Genomic DNA, 21,254 nt, shown 5'->3' with positions numbered 1-21,254 from the left:
CGCGGGTAGATGGCACCACAACAGCTGTACGAAGGTTGAGGGTTCATCGTCCGAGGTCACCAATGTGGCGAATTGGTACGAGCAAGGATAGAACCTGGGACCTTGTTGTTCGCAGCCGAGTAACATGACCACAAAGCAATTGCTCGTGTAGCGCAGCTGTTAACTGGCTTATAAGCTTTCACCACAGATGAATCAATGGTTATTTGCCCTCCACTACCCTATCAATATATATATAAAAAAATACATTACTAAAAACTACTTTACTGTACATTTTCAGTTTGAAAAAATATTTACCGAGTCTATCAGTAAAACCACTATGTCTTCACGATCACATATCTAATGCTCTTTTCATTCGTAGGAAAAAGTGCCCATTCGATTTTCTGGTGCTTGTGTTTTAACAGTATCCCAGTAATTAACCATCAAAGATCGTCCGGATTATGGCTTTATCGAACAATTGTTTTTTCAATGCTGCGTGGTTAATAATACAAAAGAACCAGTTTTCTTTACTATACAGCGAAACAAACACACAACAATCATTCGTGTGAATCTGAAAATCCATTAGAGCATTCGTGGCATTCATGGTCCCTCTTGAGCATTCGTGGCATTCATGGTAATTAACCATCAAAGATCGTCCGGATTATGGCTTTATCGAACAATTGTTTTTTCAATGCTGCGTGGTTAATAATACAAAAGAACCAGTTTTCTTTACTATACAGCGAAACAAACACACAACAATCATTCGTGTGAATCTGAAAATCCATTAGAGCATTCGTGGCATTCATGGTCCCTCTTGAGCATTCGTGGCATTCATGGTAATTAACCATCAAAGATCGTCCGGATTATGGCTTTATCGAACTATTGTTTTTTCAATGCTGCGTGGTTAATAATACAAAAGAACCAGTTTTCTTTACTATACTGCGAAACACACAACAATCATTCGTGTGAATCTGAAAATCCATTAGAGCATTCGTGGCATTCATGGTCCCTCTTGAGCATTCGTGGCATTCATGGTCCCTCTTGAGCATTCGTGGCATTCATGGTAATTAACCATCAAAGATCGTCCGGATTATGGCTTTATCGAACTATTGTTTTTTCAATGCTGCGTGGTTAATAATACAAAAGAACCAGTTTTCTTTACTATACAGCGAAACAAACACACAACAATCATTCGTGTGAATCTGAAAATCCATTAGAGCATTCGTGGCATTCATGGTCCCTCTTGAGCATTCGTGGCATTCATGGTAATTAACCATCAAAGATCGTCCGGATTATGGCTTTATCGAACTATTGTTTTTTCAATGCTGCGTGGTTAATAATACAAAAGAACCAGTTTTCTTTACTATACTGCGAAACACACAACAATCATTCGTGTGAATCTGAAAATCCATTAGAGCATTCGTGGCATTCATGGTCCCTCTTGAGCATTCGTGGCATTCATGGTAATTAACCATCAAAGATCGTCCGGATTATGGCTTTATCGAACTATTGTTTTTTCAATGCTGCGTGGGTAATAATACAAAAGAACCAGTTTTCTTTACTATACTGCGAAACAAACAACAATCATTCGTGTGAATCTGAAAATCCATTAGAGCATTCGTGGCATTCATGGCCCCTCTTGAGCATTCGTGGCATTCATGGTAATTAACCATCAAAGATCGTCCGGATTATGGCTTTATCGAACTATTGTTTTTTCAATGCTGCGTGGTTAATAATACAAAAGAACCAGTTTTCTTTACTATACTGCGAAACACACAACAATCATTCATGTGAATCTGAAAATCAATTAGAGCATTCGTGGCATTCATGGTCCCTCTTGAGCATTCGTGGCATTCATGGTAATTAACCATCAAAGATCGTCCGGATTATGGCTTTATCGAACTATTGTTTTTTCAATGCTGCGTGGGTAATAATACAAAAGAACCAGTTTTCTTTACTATACTGCGAAACAAACAACAATCATTCGTGTGAATCTGAAAATCCATTAGAGCATTCGTGGCATTCATGGCCCCTCTTGAGCATTCGTGGCATTCATGGTAATTAACCATCAAAGATCGTCCGGATTATGGCTTTATCGAACTATTGTTTTTTCAATGCTGCGTGGTTAATAATACAAAAGAACCAGTTTTCTTTACTATACTGCGAAACACACAACAATCATTCGTGTGAATCTGAAAATCCATTAGAGCATTCGTGGCATTCATGGTCCCTCTTGAGCATTCGTGGCATTCATGGTCCCTCTTGAGCATTCGTGGCATTCATGGTAATTAACCATCAAAGATCGTCCGGATTATGGCTTTATCGAACTATTGTTTTTTCAATGCTGCGTGGTTAATAATACAAAAGAACCAGTTTTCTTTACTATACAGCGAAACAAACACACAACAATCATTCGTGTGAATCTGAAAATCCATTAGAGCATTCGTGGCATTCATGGTCCCTCTTGAGCATTCGTGGCATTCATGGTAATTAACCATCAAAGATCGTCCGGATTATGGCTTTATCGAACTATTGTTTTTTCAATGCTGCGTGGTTAATAATACAAAAGAACCAGTTTTCTTTACTATACTGCGAAACACACAACAATCATTCGTGTGAATCTGAAAATCCATTAGAGCATTCGTGGCATTCATGGTCCCTCTTGAGCATTCGTGGCATTCATGGTAATTAACCATCAAAGATCGTCCGGATTATGGCTTTATCGAACTATTGTTTTTTCAATGCTGCGTGGGTAATAATACAAAAGAACCAGTTTTCTTTACTATACTGCGAAACAAACAACAATCATTCGTGTGAATCTGAAAATCCATTAGAGCATTCGTGGCATTCATGGCCCCTCTTGAGCATTCGTGGCATTCATGGTAATTAACCATCAAAGATCGTCCGGATTATGGCTTTATCGAACTATTGTTTTTTCAATGCTGCGTGGTTAATAATACAAAAGAACCAGTTTTCTTTACTATACTGCGAAACACACAACAATCATTCATGTGAATCTGAAAATCAATTAGAGCATTCGTGGCATTCATGGTCCCTCTTGAGCATTCGTGGCATTCATGGTAATTAACCATCAAAGATCGTCCGGATTATGGCTTTATCGAACTATTGTTTTTTCAATGCTGCGTGGTTAATAATACAAAAGAACCAGTTTTCTTTACTATACTGCGAAACAAACACACAGCAATCATTCATGTGAATCTGACAATCAATTTGAGCATTCGTGGCATTCATGGTATCGCTTGAGATTCACAATTTTAGTGGGAGGAAAGACGAGACTGTCACCAGTTCATGTAATTCTGTTTGCAATAGATGGCGCTGTATGTGCTCTCAAAACTGTACAGTTTACGAGTGAGTGGCGGGCGTTGACACTTCCGTGTCTGTTCTGAAATAAACTGGTGCAACTAGGCACAATCCGGTCGTTGTTAGCGGCAGTATTAAATGTGGTGTACAGTGTGTTATTCCATATATTTAATGATTTTCGTCCATGTTTTATGTATGTGCGCGATGTTGAATTGCAAAAATAAATAAGCAAAAGGCAATCAAGAATTGTTGTTGCCTTTGAATAAAAACACCACCCACCCACCTACATTACATTTATTACAGAATATGCGAGAAAGCTTTGATGAAACCACTCCCGCTGGCTTATTACTCAAACTTACTCAAATGGTATAGAACTGATTAAAGTGAATGGGTTGAAAATATCAAGTGAAATAGTGATGATTGGTTGGAGTAATTAGTAAGTACAAAATTTCCTACACACAAACTACACCCATCCAGAGAGAAAGGAAAGCAAAGAATAAAGTAAGAAGGCAAGCAAATAAAATTTATAAAAACACATGGAAGTTTATGAATATATTTTTAAAAAATTATGTGTCGATGAAAATATTTTAAAAACTTCAACCAAAAAGCTAGAAAGAAAATCGAATGCGGTGTTAGAATGAGAGATTTAACTGATCTGAAAGTGAGGCAGAATTATGAGGAAACTTAGATGCTTTACTAAAAGTATATCACAATGCAAATCAGCAGTTATGCATTGTTGCTAGAATTTTCGTATTAAATTAAATTGAATTGTTTGTATAAAAAATCCTAAAGAAGCTTTATAGAAAATAAAGCTTTTTTTTTTACCAGTGTTTTTTCTCCTTCCTTTCCCAACCGTGTCTTCTTGATTCGTTCACTTCAGTTCAGTTTGCGCAACAGCTGTCGAACAAAATTATGTTCTTTCTTCGGAGCAGATGTTTCCCCGAGTATTTTTCTACACTCTAGACGCGTGTTTGGAATTTGTATCGCTCTTCGAATATCTAGTATCCTATAATAAGAAACATAGAAGGATATTTTGGAACACGCTATCCAGTGATTGGCAGCCAACCAAAAGAATATTTCACTGCAACGTACAGAATTGAATAATCGATCAATTTGTATAAAATAAAACGATGGGTTTTTTTTCTCGGATTTCTTAATATATTGAATCGTAATAATTTACAGTAGATTGTGTTTATTTTTAAAAAAATCCATTATTGCAAATTTATTTTAATCCCTTAAAGAATCTTCCATTAATCTGTATCATATAAAGGAATCCGTATAGGGAATATACATTCCTTTCGAATTTTTTAAAGATAATTGTGTGTACAGGGGTATTTTTTTCCAAGCTCCAACTGAAAGATAGAACGCCTCGCATGGATTTAGCGTACAACAAATAAGACATACCAACTTTCCAATTAACTTAACTGATTAGGTAATACTAACTACCTAACTAAAATGTTCTCTTATTTCCTGACTCCATTCCCATTACTTTATTTGAATATTTCTAACACGCGCTCCAGGAAACTGATGACTATTTTCTCACGCTCCGAGAGAAGGAATAAAGGTCCCTTAAATCCCCACATACCTTTTAAGGATACCTGAGATTCGATTGGCTAAATGGATACATGGAAAAGAAATCCCTATAAGAATCTCATATTAAAATCACTGAAGGGACCGTCCCCTTTCTTTTGAGCTTGTTTGAAGATATAGATGGACGCAATGTCTTTTCGCTTTTTTCTTGTACTAATATTTACAATAATTACCTGCCATGTAAAATAAATTGGAGGGTAAATGTATCTTCTCTATAAAAGTTTCTTCTTTTCGGCCATGCATCTTCAAAATATATGTTTACATATATATGTATTGTTTGTATCCATTATTGATTATTAATATCATATTCTTTTGGTTAAATTTCTTTAAATTACATATAAGAATTGTATAAATTCCAGTGCAACTTATTTATATTTCACAGCGCCGCTTAAACTTCTAAAAATATGAACTTTCCTCAAACTTAAGTTTAGTATACGGAACCTTAATTGCTGATTCCATGTAATTGAATGTTCTTTTAAAAGAATTTTAATTGGTTTTCAGTATAATGTAGCTTACTGATTACTTGCATTAATTTGAAATTAAATTAAATATTCCGAGCAGTTAACAAATAATCTCATTAACATTCCACAATCACTTGATGAAAAATTCTCTAACCACAAACGATTAAAAACCTTTTTATTCAAAGCGTATGTTAGAAAACACCCTTGAGAAAACCACAAACCACTTTTATACAAAGCGAAAGCTTCTGAGTCCCCAACCTTTTATGCTTGAAAAACAAAAACTTTTTGTTATGTTTCTACCTCGTTTTTTATTTACATTAATTGCGCTCTGTTACGAGGCATTATGGGAAGGAAAACAAAGCCCAATGAGATTAAAGCCACGCATCGTTCCGTTGTTTATTTACTTTTTATACATTGCTTCTTCTCTTTTTAAACTTGCCTTATTTCTTCCAACCTTAGAGTAAGTATACTTTCTCTTTCTTTTCAGAAACCTGGGAACAACGTGTTTGAAATATTTTACTCTATTCTTTTCCCTATGTAAACTGTGGGAAACGTTTCCTACAGAATATTTTCAGTAGAGTAATTCTTTGCAATTTTTTTCTTATTTTTTTCGAAAAGAATAAAAGAGTTTTATATTGGAGTTTGAATATGCAAATAAATTTAAATATATTGCTATCAACATTAAATGTGTGTTTTTTTTTCAAAATTTTTTCTTTTTCTTTTTCGTTTTCTCTCTCGGAAACCAAAATTTCCGAGACTGAATCAGAATCATTGATAAGGGTTTCATAAAAGAACATTCAATTCGTGATTTGGGAAAAAGCTATTACTTATGTTCATAATGGAATTCTAAATCGATGATAACAAAGATTTGATTACAGCTTTTATATTACATCAAGAAACGTTGTTCGAATTTTAATTTGCCGATTTTTTTTTTTTCATAATTTTTAAAACTAATTTGTATATCAGAAAAAAACAGCGATAATCTCTTCCTTCTTTTTTCTTGTATCTTGATAATAGGAAGCATTTTGCATCATCACATTGTTGTTATGTAAAATAATGCCGAAACAATAGGAGTAACTGAATGACCATAGTCGGAACAACACGGAAATGGAAAGTAAGATTCCGTCTCCGTCTAATAATCATAATTGGTCACAATAAATCCTTCACTTAGAAAGTATACTATAAAATCACTACTCCCGCCATGCTTGAGTATCCCAGGTTATAAGAACATCAGACCACTACAACAGCATAGTCGAACACTGAAGTAAATGCAAATTGGCCCCCATTTTAGTGAAGCCCGTGCGCTCACCACCCAAAAGGAGGCTAAGGCGTAACACTGGCATGGAAACAGCTCACCCCCACACCATTATTATACCCATTGGGGAAACGATAACATAATTACTTATGTATCAACTTCTCATCCCTATATCTCATCATTATAATCATAATCACATTAGAGGTATGCTCTGCCAAGAAAGTATAGGTAACTCGACCCACAGTCTTAATGTACCCCATAGATACTACCCAGCTAATTTGTTTCACAGATTTCAAAATAAATTTGTGCAAGAGAAAATATAAACAGCGACAATCTCTTCCTTCGATTCTCACGTATATTTGAACAATATTATGGAATATTTTGTAGTATCATATCATTGTTACAAAATCTTTAGTTGAAAATCGTGTAAAGATATTTTTAAAAAATCGCACAAATTCGAGGAAATACTTGCACAGAAATGAAATTTGTGTCATTAAAAATTATTTAAATTCTGAAATTGTACAAAAGTCAGTTTTGAGAAATATTAGTTTCAGTCTGGTCGAAGTCTAAAATTTGTCTTTACTTATCATTAATTGAAATTTATAAAAAATCCGTTTCGAAATGTAAAACTCCTTATCGAAAACCGTTTCGATCAGATATACCCAATGTATCTGACCTATCTCTATATTTAATGATCTATTCTGCAGAACGCCAGGAAAGCTTCGTGTTATGCGTGTAGATAACAGCATTGAAAATTCGTTAATAATGAAAAATATCATATTTCTTTGCCTTATCAGAATTTCCGTTACATGTTTGCTTTAAGGGGACATTGCAATCATGTAATTATTTTGTATGCACTTTAGTCTTTGATATATTAGAATGAACCAAAGTTACAGTTGCGGCATAAAGCTCAAGTGCAGCCAACTAATTCTATCATTTATAGTAACATAAAGGGTGTCCCAGATTAATGCAAGATTTGAATTTGCCATCATTCGTGCAATAAAGTGTTGCCAATCCTATTAAAAATTATTTGACAATTGATAGTTAAGGGTTAGTAAAAATGGAGCGTTATACGATAGAACAACACGTTTTCATTATTGGAAAAAATATTTTTAAAGAATAATGAAAGTTTGGCGGCCACAGTTCGAAAATTTGAGAATTGGCCCCCTGGATCGTGTGATTTAACATCCCTGGATTTCTTTTTATGGGGTTATTTGGAGCCAATAAGGTCTATGCCAAAAAGTCAACAAGCACGCATGCAGTGAAGCAGGAAATTCAGAGCTGCATCTACGAAATTCAGCCACATTTTTGCAAAATGGTCACGGGACAATTTAGACAAAAAAGTGCATATGTGCCAGCAAAGCCTTGAAGATCATTTGCCCTATATGTTATTCCATATATAACTCTATCCTGTGTACTTTACGATTCAATAAAAAATATAACAACTTAAAGAAAAAGACGTATTTTTTATTTAATTGAAATTTTGCGTAAACATGTTTTCTATCGTATGTCTCCATTTTTAATAACCCTAAACTATCAACTTCCAAATGACCAATATGTTGGGTTTTAATAGGTTTTCTAACACTTTATTGATCAAATGATGTGCTAATTTAAATCTTGTGTAAATTTTGGGACACCTTTTATGTTTTAATATTATTAGAACCAACATTTTTGAGTCAAATCGGTTTATCATTAATCTCTCTGTAGTGTTAAATAAAATATCTTACGAACATATCAAATTTGTTTCGAATATTAACTAAGTTCTGGTATGAACAAGCATGCCATCTATAGCCACCTGAGAACTTTCGAATCGTATTTTAAAACGATAATAATGTCCATCTCGTCAGGCGACACGTAGTTCCAACAAGTGGAACTTTTATAGTTCGTCGTGTTTGAACACGATATAAGCGTGTGAGTATTTTCCAAGACGACCCCACCAAGTGGCTCGCCCAGTCAGCTTCCCACTAGAAGAGGACATTAAAAAGGAACTGGGGCGTTGGCAGGGCGTGCACTCAATCGTTTTAACGGGGCGTAAAAGAGAGACTTCTGGAAAAAGCCCCTTGTTCTCCTGTTAAACCGTTTGGGTTAATAAAAGTTTTACGGCGGCGTCTCCAACATAAAGGTCGTTCGGTGGAAAGTTTGTAGCTGCGTTCCATTCGATATTTTCATCGCCGCTTTCTTCAGGGGTGTGTTTCTAAGGGGAGGGAAAGTCGTTAAAAGAGATCGTCTCACTCGGAGAGATTAATTCGTGATAGGAAACTGAAGTTATATTGGATCAGAATGTCTCCGCTGCCGTTTCGGTAGTACAAGTTGTTGGGCGTTGTGATTTGGATTGTCTTTTGCTGCACAAACATGTGCAAGATCCATCATTTAAAACACATCTTTTTTTCGTGTATATAAAATATAATTTGAAAGGATATATGTCTTAGAATTTAAATCAAATATTTGAGAAGATTTTGTAAATGTCTACACGTTTTCGGTACACTTTTCAAAATTATTGGATTTTAATGTTAAGGAAAAATATTGTATTTTTTTTACATTAATCATCTATTAACAAATTACTAAAAACTGTATAGAGGAATAATTTTTCCTATGCATTTATTTATCCACTCAATATAAAGATTGTTATCTACATTGAAAAATTGCTTTAAACCACAAAAACACACGTTCTTTGCACTCGAGGACACGCACCAGGCTTCTCACGCCCCGGAAACATATATCTTTACAAAAAAAAATACTTTTTAAAAAACTACTACTTTACTAAAAAAAAATTAATTTAAAGCTGCACATAACATACTTTATTTATTTGTAATCAAAAACTCGCCAATGAATTTTGGCAAATGTTTTATAACATAAGAATGTTATGATAAAATTGTTTTGAAAATTTTCAACAATAGCTTAAATAAAGAGAAGCTTCGTTTCGAATGCCCATAGCACTCTTAAATTCTAATTATATCAAATATTTCGGTTTTAGCCATTCTGAACATACCATGGCTCTTGTTTATTCATACGGCCCAGCAACAAATCTCTAAAAGAAAGTTTTAAAACTTTCTAATGAAAGCTTGGCATCCTTTATGTATAAGGAAACTTGGCGATCTTGGCTTAATCTAAAAACAGCAATTAACCAATTATATTAGCATCCTTGACTTAATCATACGAAAATCGCCAAATAAACCCATTCTTTTGGCTTTCGTGGTGTAATCATTAGAAAATCGCCAAATAAATTTGGGAATGCTACCATCTTGGCGAAAACAATTGACTACTAATATATAGTGGAACTTGGCGATCTTGGCGTTATCTGAGAATTCCAAGTAAACTTATTACTTTGGAATTCTTTTTTCATTCATCGAAGAAATTCCAAATAAACTCCTTATTTCGAAATTTTTGGTGTAATCATCGGAGAAACGTGAAATAAAATCGGAAATGCAGCCTTCTTGGTGAAATATTGGCCTCTAATAAATAGTGAAGCTTGGTGACTTTGGTGTAATCTAGAAATCGTCTAATAAGTCTAGGAGCCGTAAAAATAAACAGGTACCACACGTACAATTCGCATCAGATTTCCATGTTTACATCTCTATTTTGAAAGCATAAAACAACACATCGTCGGTCACGATTTCTTAAATACATTTTCCAGTCATGTAATAATACAATAAGATTTGTGACTTACCATGAAGAGATTTAAGATAAGCTTTCCCCGCAGAAATCAGCTGACGGGCGCATGGATTGAATTTCTCCAGAATATTCTGTTGGAAGGAAAAAAAAGTAATGTTATAATGGTGTACAGAAAATGAAAATAGAATTCATCAGATTTTCTTCAATTTTAAAATGTATATACTTTGATCAAATCTCATTTATTAACAGCCATTTGCCTTTCAAGGTCAACTGATTCATCGGAAATAATTTTGTTTAATTTCAATTAAATTTTTATACGTAAATTGATTTTTATGATTCTCAGAACAAAGCATTATCAAGCAGCAAGTTGTTAAAGACATTAAATTTGTGCTATTTTAAAAGACAAACACATATTTTATTGTGTACTTGTAACTTCTTAATAGAGTCGAGATGCCAGAGGTAATAATACCATGAAAAATGTAACTATTCGTGGAATCTGTCTTCCTGATTGAGAATTTTTTTTTTAAATTCATAAACAGAAAAAAGACAAAAAAAGTAAATGCATATGAGATCACACGAAAAAATATTAAGCTGAACGATGAAAATTGTTTAAATGTTATTGTAAGAATTAAACATTTTTTTAACTCTGAAATTTCAGAGGAAAAATTGCATGATAATTAAATTGATATCCTTAAAAAGACAAATTTTTTATTCAGGAAAAAATTGGCTAAATCGGTACCATTAGAAATATAAATTTATAATTTTAATAATCATGTAAAAAACAGTTTTGTGCAATACTGTTTTCTAAAGTTATTGCGGGAAAAAGTAAAAACCTTGCTTACTTTTTAATTAGTTAAAATTCTAAGTAACATTTCAAGTAAATAGCTCCGATATGTACATCATCTTCACCAAATTATATATGAGGCAAATCTTCGAGCTCTTGCTACAGTGGTTTATTTTTAAATCACCAAGACACAACCACACGCAATCTCCTGCATTATGAAGTAAAGAATAGCTTTTCAATTCATTTTTTAATTCCGTCCAACTTGATTTCAATGGCGACCAAAAAGCGCCAAGAAAAAATTTCGCCAAATTATAAAAATATATTCAAGTCTTTATTATTCATTATGAAAAATTTTGAATGCGCGTATCTTTTACTATACAGTTTGACGATTGAATACGCCAAATTGGCGAAATTTTTTCTTGGGGCTTTTTGGTCGCCGTTGTAACCGACAAGTACCTTTAATTCCATTTAAAAACACTGGCTTTTTGATTTTCAGAAATCAAACGCAGATGAAATTCAACCTGAAGGAAAAAGAATTAAATTTCTTCTTTTAATGTTCCGAGGTAGAGATAATAATAAACAAATAAAACAGCGAGAACTAATTTCCTGCACAAACGAATAATAGTTAGCTTTCTCAGTCTAGGCTCTATAAATAAGATTAGCATCTTTTTTCCAGCTCATTTCTTAGACTGTATTCACAAGAAACTTTTTAAAAAAAGAGGCATGAAAGAAATTGCGGTTTTTTCTACTTTAAAGGTAATCATTAAGTTAATCTACTTAATTCTTGAAAGGAAATAGTGTTTCTGTGAAACAAAAGGAATATTTATTGGGCTAAGAAATGCAAAAATTATAGAAAATTTGTCGGATATATTAATGCAAATATTAAAGAAGCAATGGTGTCATTATTGGTAATGACTTTAATTCTACATTAGGCCCTGATCCAACAAAATACCTCAGCAGCAATAACATAGAAAAGAATGAACAGCAAAAATAACTCCAATTAATGTTCCGTTATTCATAATATTATTTTCCTTTATTGTTCATTTACAGACAGAGATGCGAAATAAGTATAATTTGTTTTATATATGCATATATAGAGAGAAAGAAAGAGACTTCTAAATTTGGTTAGAAACCAATTATTATTTGATTTTGTATGTTAATTGTTCATTTATTCGTAGGTTTTCTTTATTTCAATAAAAATGAAACCAGAGGGTCTACTCAAAACTTTGTGGCTTATTCTCTAATAGATTTGTCAAGCCCCAGAGAGTACAAAATATGCGAAATATTAAATTTTTGCTCAATTTATTGCTAAATTTTTGCTCCAATTCCTTTTAGAGTTATTTGACATTAATCCCTGGCATGTGGTTAATAGCATCTAAAAACGAATTTATGTTTTAGACATTTTTTTTTTCTCAATCGTTTGAAACAAAAATTTGATACAACACCACACTTATAGTCACAAAATCACATACTAAATTTATATATTTATGTTACCGCGACTTTCAATTTTCACGTTTACATATTTCTGAAAATACAGACCTAGAGACAGTCAATCCTAGTTTAATTTGGTTCAAAATTTGACAAGTGTCTGCACTATAGATGTTCAATCTGTTCACCGAATTTCATTTATCTAGTTCCCTTCATCTTGCAGTTATCGTATTAACTTATACTCGAACAGCTAAAAAGACAGACTTCCTCTGAATGGATTTTGCTCAAAATTTGAAAGAAATCTGCAGTAAATACCGTATATCAAATTTCAATCGTCTAGATCAAAATGGACGGACAATTTCCAATAATGTGTTTTCGAACTTAGTGAGATCTAAAAGTGGAGATCCTTCGAAATCTCTATATCGAATTTTTTTATGAGTACCTATATTTTCTCTATACTACGTAAACGAGAAAGTACAAACGCATGTTAATGATTTTGCAGCTTGCTTTCTTAGATAATAGGGTCTCTGGGAAAACATCTCTGTCTTTTTTTATTTGTTCTGTATGATTTTTGATTCCCATGGCGCTTGGCCATGGACAAGCCCGCTGTTACGAAGACAGCGACTTTAAGCCGGTGGGCGAGACTTTCTTGTTTTTATAGTAGCGGCATCTAGTGCCAAGTGAAAGATTTAGCAACACATACGTCGCAACCCTTTTTACGGGGCGGACTTCATTCGTGCATTTCATTCACAAACCGTAATGTAGATCTGAATCAGAGAACGATCACCCCTGATCCAGTGCCCCCCAGTGGTATTACTCTCGACATGGAGGACTTTGTGACCACGACCGATTTATACGTGCGCCAGCCACCAGACGGCGGGTTTCGAACACGCAACCCAAAAGACGGGAATCCAGTGCCCTACCAACCCGGCTAGCCCGGCCACAATGAAAGGTAATCCATTTGGGTGTTTTTTTTAAACACGTGGCTTTTCTCCATTTTTAAAAGTTTAAGAAAAAAAATTCTGATTATTATTTGTGTTCGGCCGGTGGGGTTCGAACTCGCAACATAAGGGACGCGGAACCAACGCTCTACCAACCAGGCTATCCCAGCCCACCATTCTTTGTTAAGGATTCTGAACAAATAATCTTGTGTATAGAATTTTTTTCGGGTTTATTTTCAGAAAGTTGTGCTAAAGAGGAAATGCCTAAGAAAGGCAATAGACAGAAAAAAAAGTTTGTTTTTACTTATCTTTACAGTAAGAAAATAGAATATGTGTTTAGGAGATCTTATCACTGAGAGATTGGTCTGAAACCTAATGTGAGTAGATCTGTTATTTTTGCTTAAAAACAGGATTTTAAATTCCATTCTTTTAGCTTGTTGCAGCACATAATTCGTCGTGCATAAAAGCAAACAGACAATTATGCATATTCGTTTCTTGTTGAAGAATTATCACCAACAGATGTCGTTCAGAACGGCATACAAGTTGCTAATTTTCTTCCTTTCCGATAGACGAAATTTCAGGATTTCTGAATAACTTTACGGATCTAAACACCTTTACCGATATCATCCAAAACCTCATAAAGATTAATAAATTTTTATATTTTTGGCAGATGAATTTTAATATTTTGAAGAAGAACTACCGTTGGATTTCATCCAAAACTTCAGAAATGTTTGGAATTTTTTGGTCTTTGTTGCAGACCAGTTTCAATATTTCAGAGAATTCAGAGAATTAAAAATCGGATTTCGTTCAAAACTTCATAAAGGTTCGGAATTTCTGTCTATTCGCAGACGAATTTTAATGTTTCGAAGAATTACCATCGGATTTCTCTTCCAACACCAGAGAAGTTCGTAATTTTCTGTCTTTTCAGCTGTATTTTGGTAACGAATTATCGCTAACGGATTTCATAAAGTTCATAATTTTTGGTGTAAAAATCGTATGCCAAATTTCACCGCTTAGCATTATGCGTTCTTGAGTTATTGTATTGTATAGAGCAGACAGATTAATACAAATGCTTTTTGCTTAAATACCACAGATGTGGTCAAAATGTCATTCTTTAGAATCTAAAAACATTGCGACAAATAGATAGATATCGCCATTTCTGTTTTGCCTTTTCGGCGTACGAAATTTGGAACTTCATAGAAGAATTACCATCAACAGATTTCATTTAAGACATCACATAAATTCTTAATTTCAGTGTAAAATTCTCATTTCAAAATTCCTCGTCTATTTTATAGTGATTTTGTGACTGATGTAATTTTAGAACTGGCTTTTATCTGTATTAAGAAGATGATATTCCTAAAATATCAGTTTTAAATTTTTTGACAATATTGCTTCACTTTCTCTGAGAGTAATTTAAAGCAAAAAGTAAATATTTTTCTTACTTTTCCCGAGTTACTCTTCCAAGATTCTCTTTCAAATAATAACACTCGCTTAGCACCGATGCTATGCTAACAAAATAAGATAATGGCCAAAGCAGGTTCAACAATTAAGTCCAAAAAGGGTACAAACATTGATTAAAACAATAAGTGTCGGAAAAGACCCGACAGCATGGTGAAAGGAGGGGAGGTGGTGGCATAAGTAACGAAAGCCGCGAAATCAATCGCCAGTTCTGTTCTTTTAAGAAGGGGTGGGAGGCGTTGCCCCAGGGCTGCACCAACAAAGTGCCCCTGTAACTACTTTTCTGAAGGAGGGCTGTTGTTGTGTTTTCCCAGCTATCAGAGAAAGAGCGGCTATTGATAATCGATGGGCCGGCAATCTTTATTTGTCTTGGAGGCCCGTTAACAATTCCGAGGACTGACGGAGGGGAAGGGGGTTGGATGTCGTTGCTTCCACCCTCACATAGCCCGAATTAGAAAACTTAAGAGAAGCTGTAAAGTTTAACGAGAGAAGTTGTGGCAACAGTCAGGGAAAAAGTAAAAGAGGTGGGTGGAGGGGTGGTGATAAAACGAATGGCGGTTTTCGTCTCGAGAGTAATTGGTTTAGTAGTTTGAGATATCGGATGAGATGAGTGGGTGTCAATCGAAATTGCCGCTGTTTTTAAGCACTTGTTACTTTCTCGTAGAAAAGTATACAAAGACAAAGTGTTGTAACTGTCAAGGCATTTGAACTCGAAGGTTTGACAAATTTCCAAGACAGTTAAAAGGTTTATTGTCATTGAAAATAAAGAAATTCACAAATTTAAATCCTTCTAGTCTCGCGGTGGGAAACTCCAGGATTTTCAAACTTGAAACATTGCACCCTGCTTTTTAGAAACCGAATCCATATCGATCCATTTCAACTTCGATGCACTGAAGTTTTCCAAAGACGAACAGCACACTTTTTTTAAAGAAAAATGATGTTGGTGCCAAACAAGAACTGAAATGCAGAAAAATAATTTATTATTTACTCAAATTTTACATTTTATTACGTGGATTTCTGAGGATTTTAAGCCCCCTTCATAATTTTCCAAGTTGTAGAAAGAAGATATTTTCGTGACGCACCAGAAATTGACTTATTACCTACTAGTGGGTAGCTATCCGCAATTTGGGATCCCTGATCTGGTCTATGAAAATGACTCACGCATCATTAGTGGGTAGCTATCCGCAGCTTGGGAACTTCTACTGTAGTCAAGAAATTGATTCACGGCCCACCAGTGGATAGCTACCCACAGTTTGGAACTTCTGCTGTAGTCAAGGAATTGACTCACGGCCCACCAGTGGATAGCTACCCACAGTTTGGAACTTCTGCTGTAGTCAAGGAATTGACTCACGGCCCACCAGTGGATAGCTACCCACAGTTTGGGACCTCTGATGTAATCAAGAAATTGACTCGTGACCCACTAGTGGGTAGATCACCAAATTGATTTATGATCCACCAATGGATAACTATCTGTAACCTGGTCTACTCCAACAAATGGACTCGCGAATCACCGATGGGTAACTATGCACAGTTTGAATCTCATGAACTAAACCCTTGCTTTAGTTCATGAGATTGATTTACAAACTTCTTTAGAATGACAATTTTTTTGTTTTTGTTTCTGCTCTTTTTTTTCTGAAGTCTTTAAAAACCAGGCTAAGGGGAAATATATGCTAAAGTCATCCCAAAATACCAAATACTGATGGTATTGTATTCAGACATGCATATAAATGCTTTCTTTCGTAAGAATAGAAAAAAAAACTTTACATAAAAGAAAGTTAAATTATTAATTATTCAGAATAAACTTTCAGAATTACGATTAATTATGTTTGCTTTAGTAATTACAAATAAATTCCTAATCATATCGTTTAGTGTAGCCATTTTCAACAATCAGTCTATCAACAGAAAAATAATGGAGTTCAAAGATAAAATACAAACAAAAAATTTACGATTTTGATATATGCTATAAAATCCGGCGAAACGGAAATAACGAGAGTTTATTACGTGCTGTTTAAGTCAGTAAAAATACCAAACGGCAAACTATAAAATTATTATCTAAAATCATCCAGAGGAATTGTTCTTCACTCCTTTTTTTTATATTTATGCGACCATAATGGCATATTTCGTGCCCAATTCCGAGTGCAATATAGAAAATGGAGAATGTTGGGGAAATTATTTCCTTGGCTGAAAACTTGATATCAATTAACTATTTTTGATAACAAAAGCGCTTTCAACAATAGCGTATATCGTTTATGATTTATTGAATTGTAGTTGGAGACTGTCAAGCGGAATTATTATCAATCATTCAGTTTTGATACAGAGAATATTTGGAACAGAGAACGAAAAATGTGATACGGGGCTAACAACTCTAAATGTGTGTGTGTGTGTGAAATGAATTCAATTTATCGGTATTCTTACAAACCATTTTAAGAATACCGGTTCATTTAAGATTAATTTATTATCAATCATTAATCCACACATATGAGGTGTTTGAAACAGTGGGAAGTGTAACAAAATACTGGAAAGAGTTCCTGAAATTATGCATAAATTTGCAATAAAAATTTGTTCAAAAGAATAAAGATATGGAAAAAAAATTATTTCCCAGATAATTGAAATGACTCTGTATGTTAATAAAAGATTAAAACACTCTTTTGGTCAATGTTTCCCTATTTCCACATCCGGTATATCAGATCAAAAACACTCGAATGGCATCGATGTTCCTGTGGTAAGGGGTTGACATCGAAACAGAAGGATTCAAGGTACCAGACTGTATTCCACCGAAGAACTTTCGTGTGTTAGTAGGTCCGGTGTGCGTGAAAAGAGTCGACACTAAACGTCCACCTGTTGATGTGGCGCAGAATTTCACAAAGGCGGTGCCAACTCAGATCTCATTCTCGTCATCTGAGCTAGGTTCAAACGTATTCAGGAAGTCCATTCCGAAATAACATTAATGTTGCTTTAAAACCGAACGTTATTATAACTGAACGAAACAAAAATGCTCTATGACTGGTTTGATTCAGATGCAATTTTAGAACCTCAACCAGCCTATTCTAATGTCTTAGAAAGTTTTCTCAAAGAAAAGCAATAAAACTTTCCACGCTACTTTAATTTTAAATTCTTAAATATTTCAGTCATGAAACCCTCTTTACTTCGAACTTATTTAAAAGTTTCCAACTCACCATACCACTAAGAAGCACGCTATTTCAAAGAGGAAAAAATTGATCATAACAATCTTGAAACGCTAGTAAAGTTAAAGGGTAGGTAAGCAACAGCATTACATTTTTAAAAAAGAGGAGGGGAGGGGGCTATGTATCTGTTCGGAAATTCTACTCTATCACTTCAAACATGTGCGATATTTCTCACGGGTACCGAAAAGCCGCTTGAACGTCACCATTTGTTCTTCCACAAGTCATTTTTTTTCTAAAGACGGCGGCTTCAATTTCACTTCATTTGAAGGATTTTCGGTAGATCCTTCAAAAAAGTGGCACAGAGAACAGATTTTCAAAAAAAAAACTCCGAGTCCCCTCTTCCATCAGAAGGACTTTACACGAAGAAAAGAGATTTCCTTTAGTTTACTGGAATTGTGAAATTTAAAGGAGGTCTGCTGCTTTTCGATATTCTGCTTGACTGACCATAAAAGAATATTTTATACTGTACTTTTTTTTCGTGTTGATGCTTTGTTCTTTTTATTTTTTTTGTTCTTTAAACCAGCAGTGTTATTTTTCCGAGGATGCATCTCTTGGTGGTGGTAGGCTCCATGCATCTTGGAAATTTTTATTTTAAAATAAAACCCAAAATGATAGCGATGGAAAAGATTTAACGAATATAACGTTAAAAAGTTCTGGTTTAAAATATTATCTACTTTTATTTAAAATTTAACTTCACTTGTTATATGTTATTAAAGATGGAATTCTACAATAAATATTTTACCCTTTTCTTGGTGTACTAGAATTTTGTACAAGTTTCTTTTGTGATGGTACATAATTTTACTAATGAATCCATCAATTTAATTGAATTTTGAAACAGTTCCAGTGGTACCACATAATAATTAATTTGAAAGTAACATTATTTCAAAGTCTCAAATGGTTTCACATAATTATTTATAAATATAATTACAAGAACAATAAAATGGAGCACAGGATTTAATATGAAATGATAGCATATTCAGCACTGTACTGAAAATGATGAATTTTTCGGTACAATAAAAATAGTGGGTATTAGTTTGTTATACACCTGTATTTATTATACAAATGTATATTATTTTAATACACTTATTATCACAACATATATGAGGATGTTTTGCTTTAAATTTCTCAGGAAACTTGATTAAATGCCCTGTATATCATGACTTTATGCCCGGAAGGCTTTAATTTATGCACATCGTATTAAAAAGCTATAAATAAATTAATTATAAAAAAATTAGGTAATCATTTCGATGAATAAAATTCGAAATTTTGGCAATAAACACAGCAAAATTCCTCTGAATAATATTTAAAGGAGGGATATTTTTATTTAAAAATTTAATTTTATATAAAAGAACATATTTATTTCTCGTTTAAAAAATAGAAAAACAATAAAGCAATTAATTTGTGGTAGATAAATTTTAGTCAAAATCACTGATAAAATAAATATAAAAAAATTTAGTCTCTTATCCTTTTATCAAATTCTTTCAGTGAAAATAATTTTTAAAAATCTAACTTTTTCAGGCATTCAAAATTTTAGAATTTTTTGAAATATTTCTCTATTTCTTTTGCTTTAATTTTCAAAGTACAATGAGTTTCATTTTATTCGGATTGAAAAGAAACTTGAACAGGATTATCGAATTAAAAAAAAATTTTGTTCAACAAAATTAGTAGGAGTACCATTTTCACTTTTTAATCGTAAAATAATATGTAATATTGTTTTCCTGCACAGGTAGTTTCATAGGAAGAATGTGACTATCAAAAATTGCAATGAATACTGAATAGATGGCTGGTTAATGATCTCCGCTCTTAGAGGGGGAGAAAAAGAGAAGGTTCTCGAATCTACTGGAATTTTGGCGATATCTCTATTACAAATCAAGATAAGAATTCTTTCCAGAATTTTCAATAATCTGCTGCTGAAATGCAACAAAATCTTAATAGCCAGAGCAGAGAATTCGAGTTAAGTCTGCACCCTGAGCGCTTAGTGTTGTTGCGGTCGTTTAATATTGTATTATTTTTGGGGCTTTGTTGACAGCTACGAATGAGCACGTTTATATGCACATTTCTGCAGTGACTGGCTACCAATACTTTCACGCTTTATTCTGGAATAAAACATCCTTGTCTGTTAATGAGCTGTTTGGACATTTCACTGCACAGATTTCCCGTAACAATGTATTGACACAATATTGTGTGTCAAAGCAAATGATAATAATAATAATCTATACTTATAAAAAAGCTCAGTGTGTGTGTGTGTGTGTGTGTGTGTGTGTGCGTGTGTGTGTGTGTGTGCGTGTGTGTGCGTGTGTGCGTGTGTGTGTGTGTGTTTGTTGGCGCTCTACAGGCCAGGTCATTTGACATACAGCTATCAAATTTGGTACATGTATACCTTAGAGGTCGGGAATGTGCACCCGGGGTCCCTTTTTTTTGAAATTTTAATTATTAATTAAAAACTAACTTTCCCGCCAAAAAAATCTTCCATTTTCCCCACCGCCAACTTTTCCGCCAAAAAAATCTTCCATTTTCCCCAGCGCCAAATCAGTAAGGCTTCAGGGTTTTTTTTTTTCAAACAGTAATGAGGCTAGGGTTAATATTTCTCGGCGGATTATTTCACACGATTCTGTTTATTTTCTTAATGTTTTATGCATTTAAAATTAAACATTGTTAATTAATCCATGTTTCAGATTCATTCTGAAGTACTTTTGAATTAAAATAACACAGAATAAAGGAAATTAAAAATGTCTAATCTGCATAGCGTTACCCCAACTGGCGTAGAAAAATTCACGCATTTGCGTTACCGTAACTGGCGAAGAAAATTCACGCATGCGCATTGTGTTCTGATTGTTGTCATGACAACCATTATCAACGGATGATTTAAATTATTTTTAGGTTAGTTGCATGCTTTTGTAAGTAAATTGTATTTATGTTAGTTATATATTTTTTGTATATGCTTATAGTTTTAAGTACATCGTTTTTTAAGTAGTTTTTTTTTAACCTGTTTTCAATGATTTAAATTATTTTAAGCTTAATTGCATGTTTTTGTAATTAAATTGTATTTATGCTAGTTATATACTTTTTTTTATATGCTTATAGTTTTAAGTACATCGTTTTTTAAGTAGTTTTTTTAAACCTGTTTTCGACCGATTATTTTAAACGATTCATTTTATTTCCTTCGTGTTTGATGCATTTAAAATTAAACATTGTTCATTAATCGATCTGTTCATGATTAATCTGAGAAATTTTTGTTGACAA

General features: G+C 33.7%; 1 protein-coding gene across 2 annotated transcripts in view; it reads right to left on the bottom strand.

Moving 5' to 3' along the window:
* Window positions 1–21,254, bottom strand: part of LOC129960248 (brain-specific angiogenesis inhibitor 1-associated protein 2-like) — a 263,166-nt gene that overhangs the window by 213,134 nt on the left and 28,778 nt on the right. For both annotated transcript variants that reach the window (XM_056073523.1, XM_056073532.1), the window contains exon 2: window positions 10,271–10,346. In XM_056073523.1, coding sequence (XP_055929498.1) covers window positions 10,271–10,346 — 76 coding nt within the window. The remainder of the gene's footprint in view (window positions 1–10,270; window positions 10,347–21,254) is intronic.

This window comes from Argiope bruennichi, chromosome 2 (assembly GCF_947563725.1).
Source record: "Argiope bruennichi chromosome 2, qqArgBrue1.1, whole genome shotgun sequence".
Taxonomy (NCBI): domain Eukaryota; kingdom Metazoa; phylum Arthropoda; class Arachnida; order Araneae; family Araneidae; genus Argiope; species Argiope bruennichi.
The sequence above is the reverse complement of the archived record's forward strand: the minus strand, read 5'-3'. Positions and strand labels throughout refer to the sequence as shown.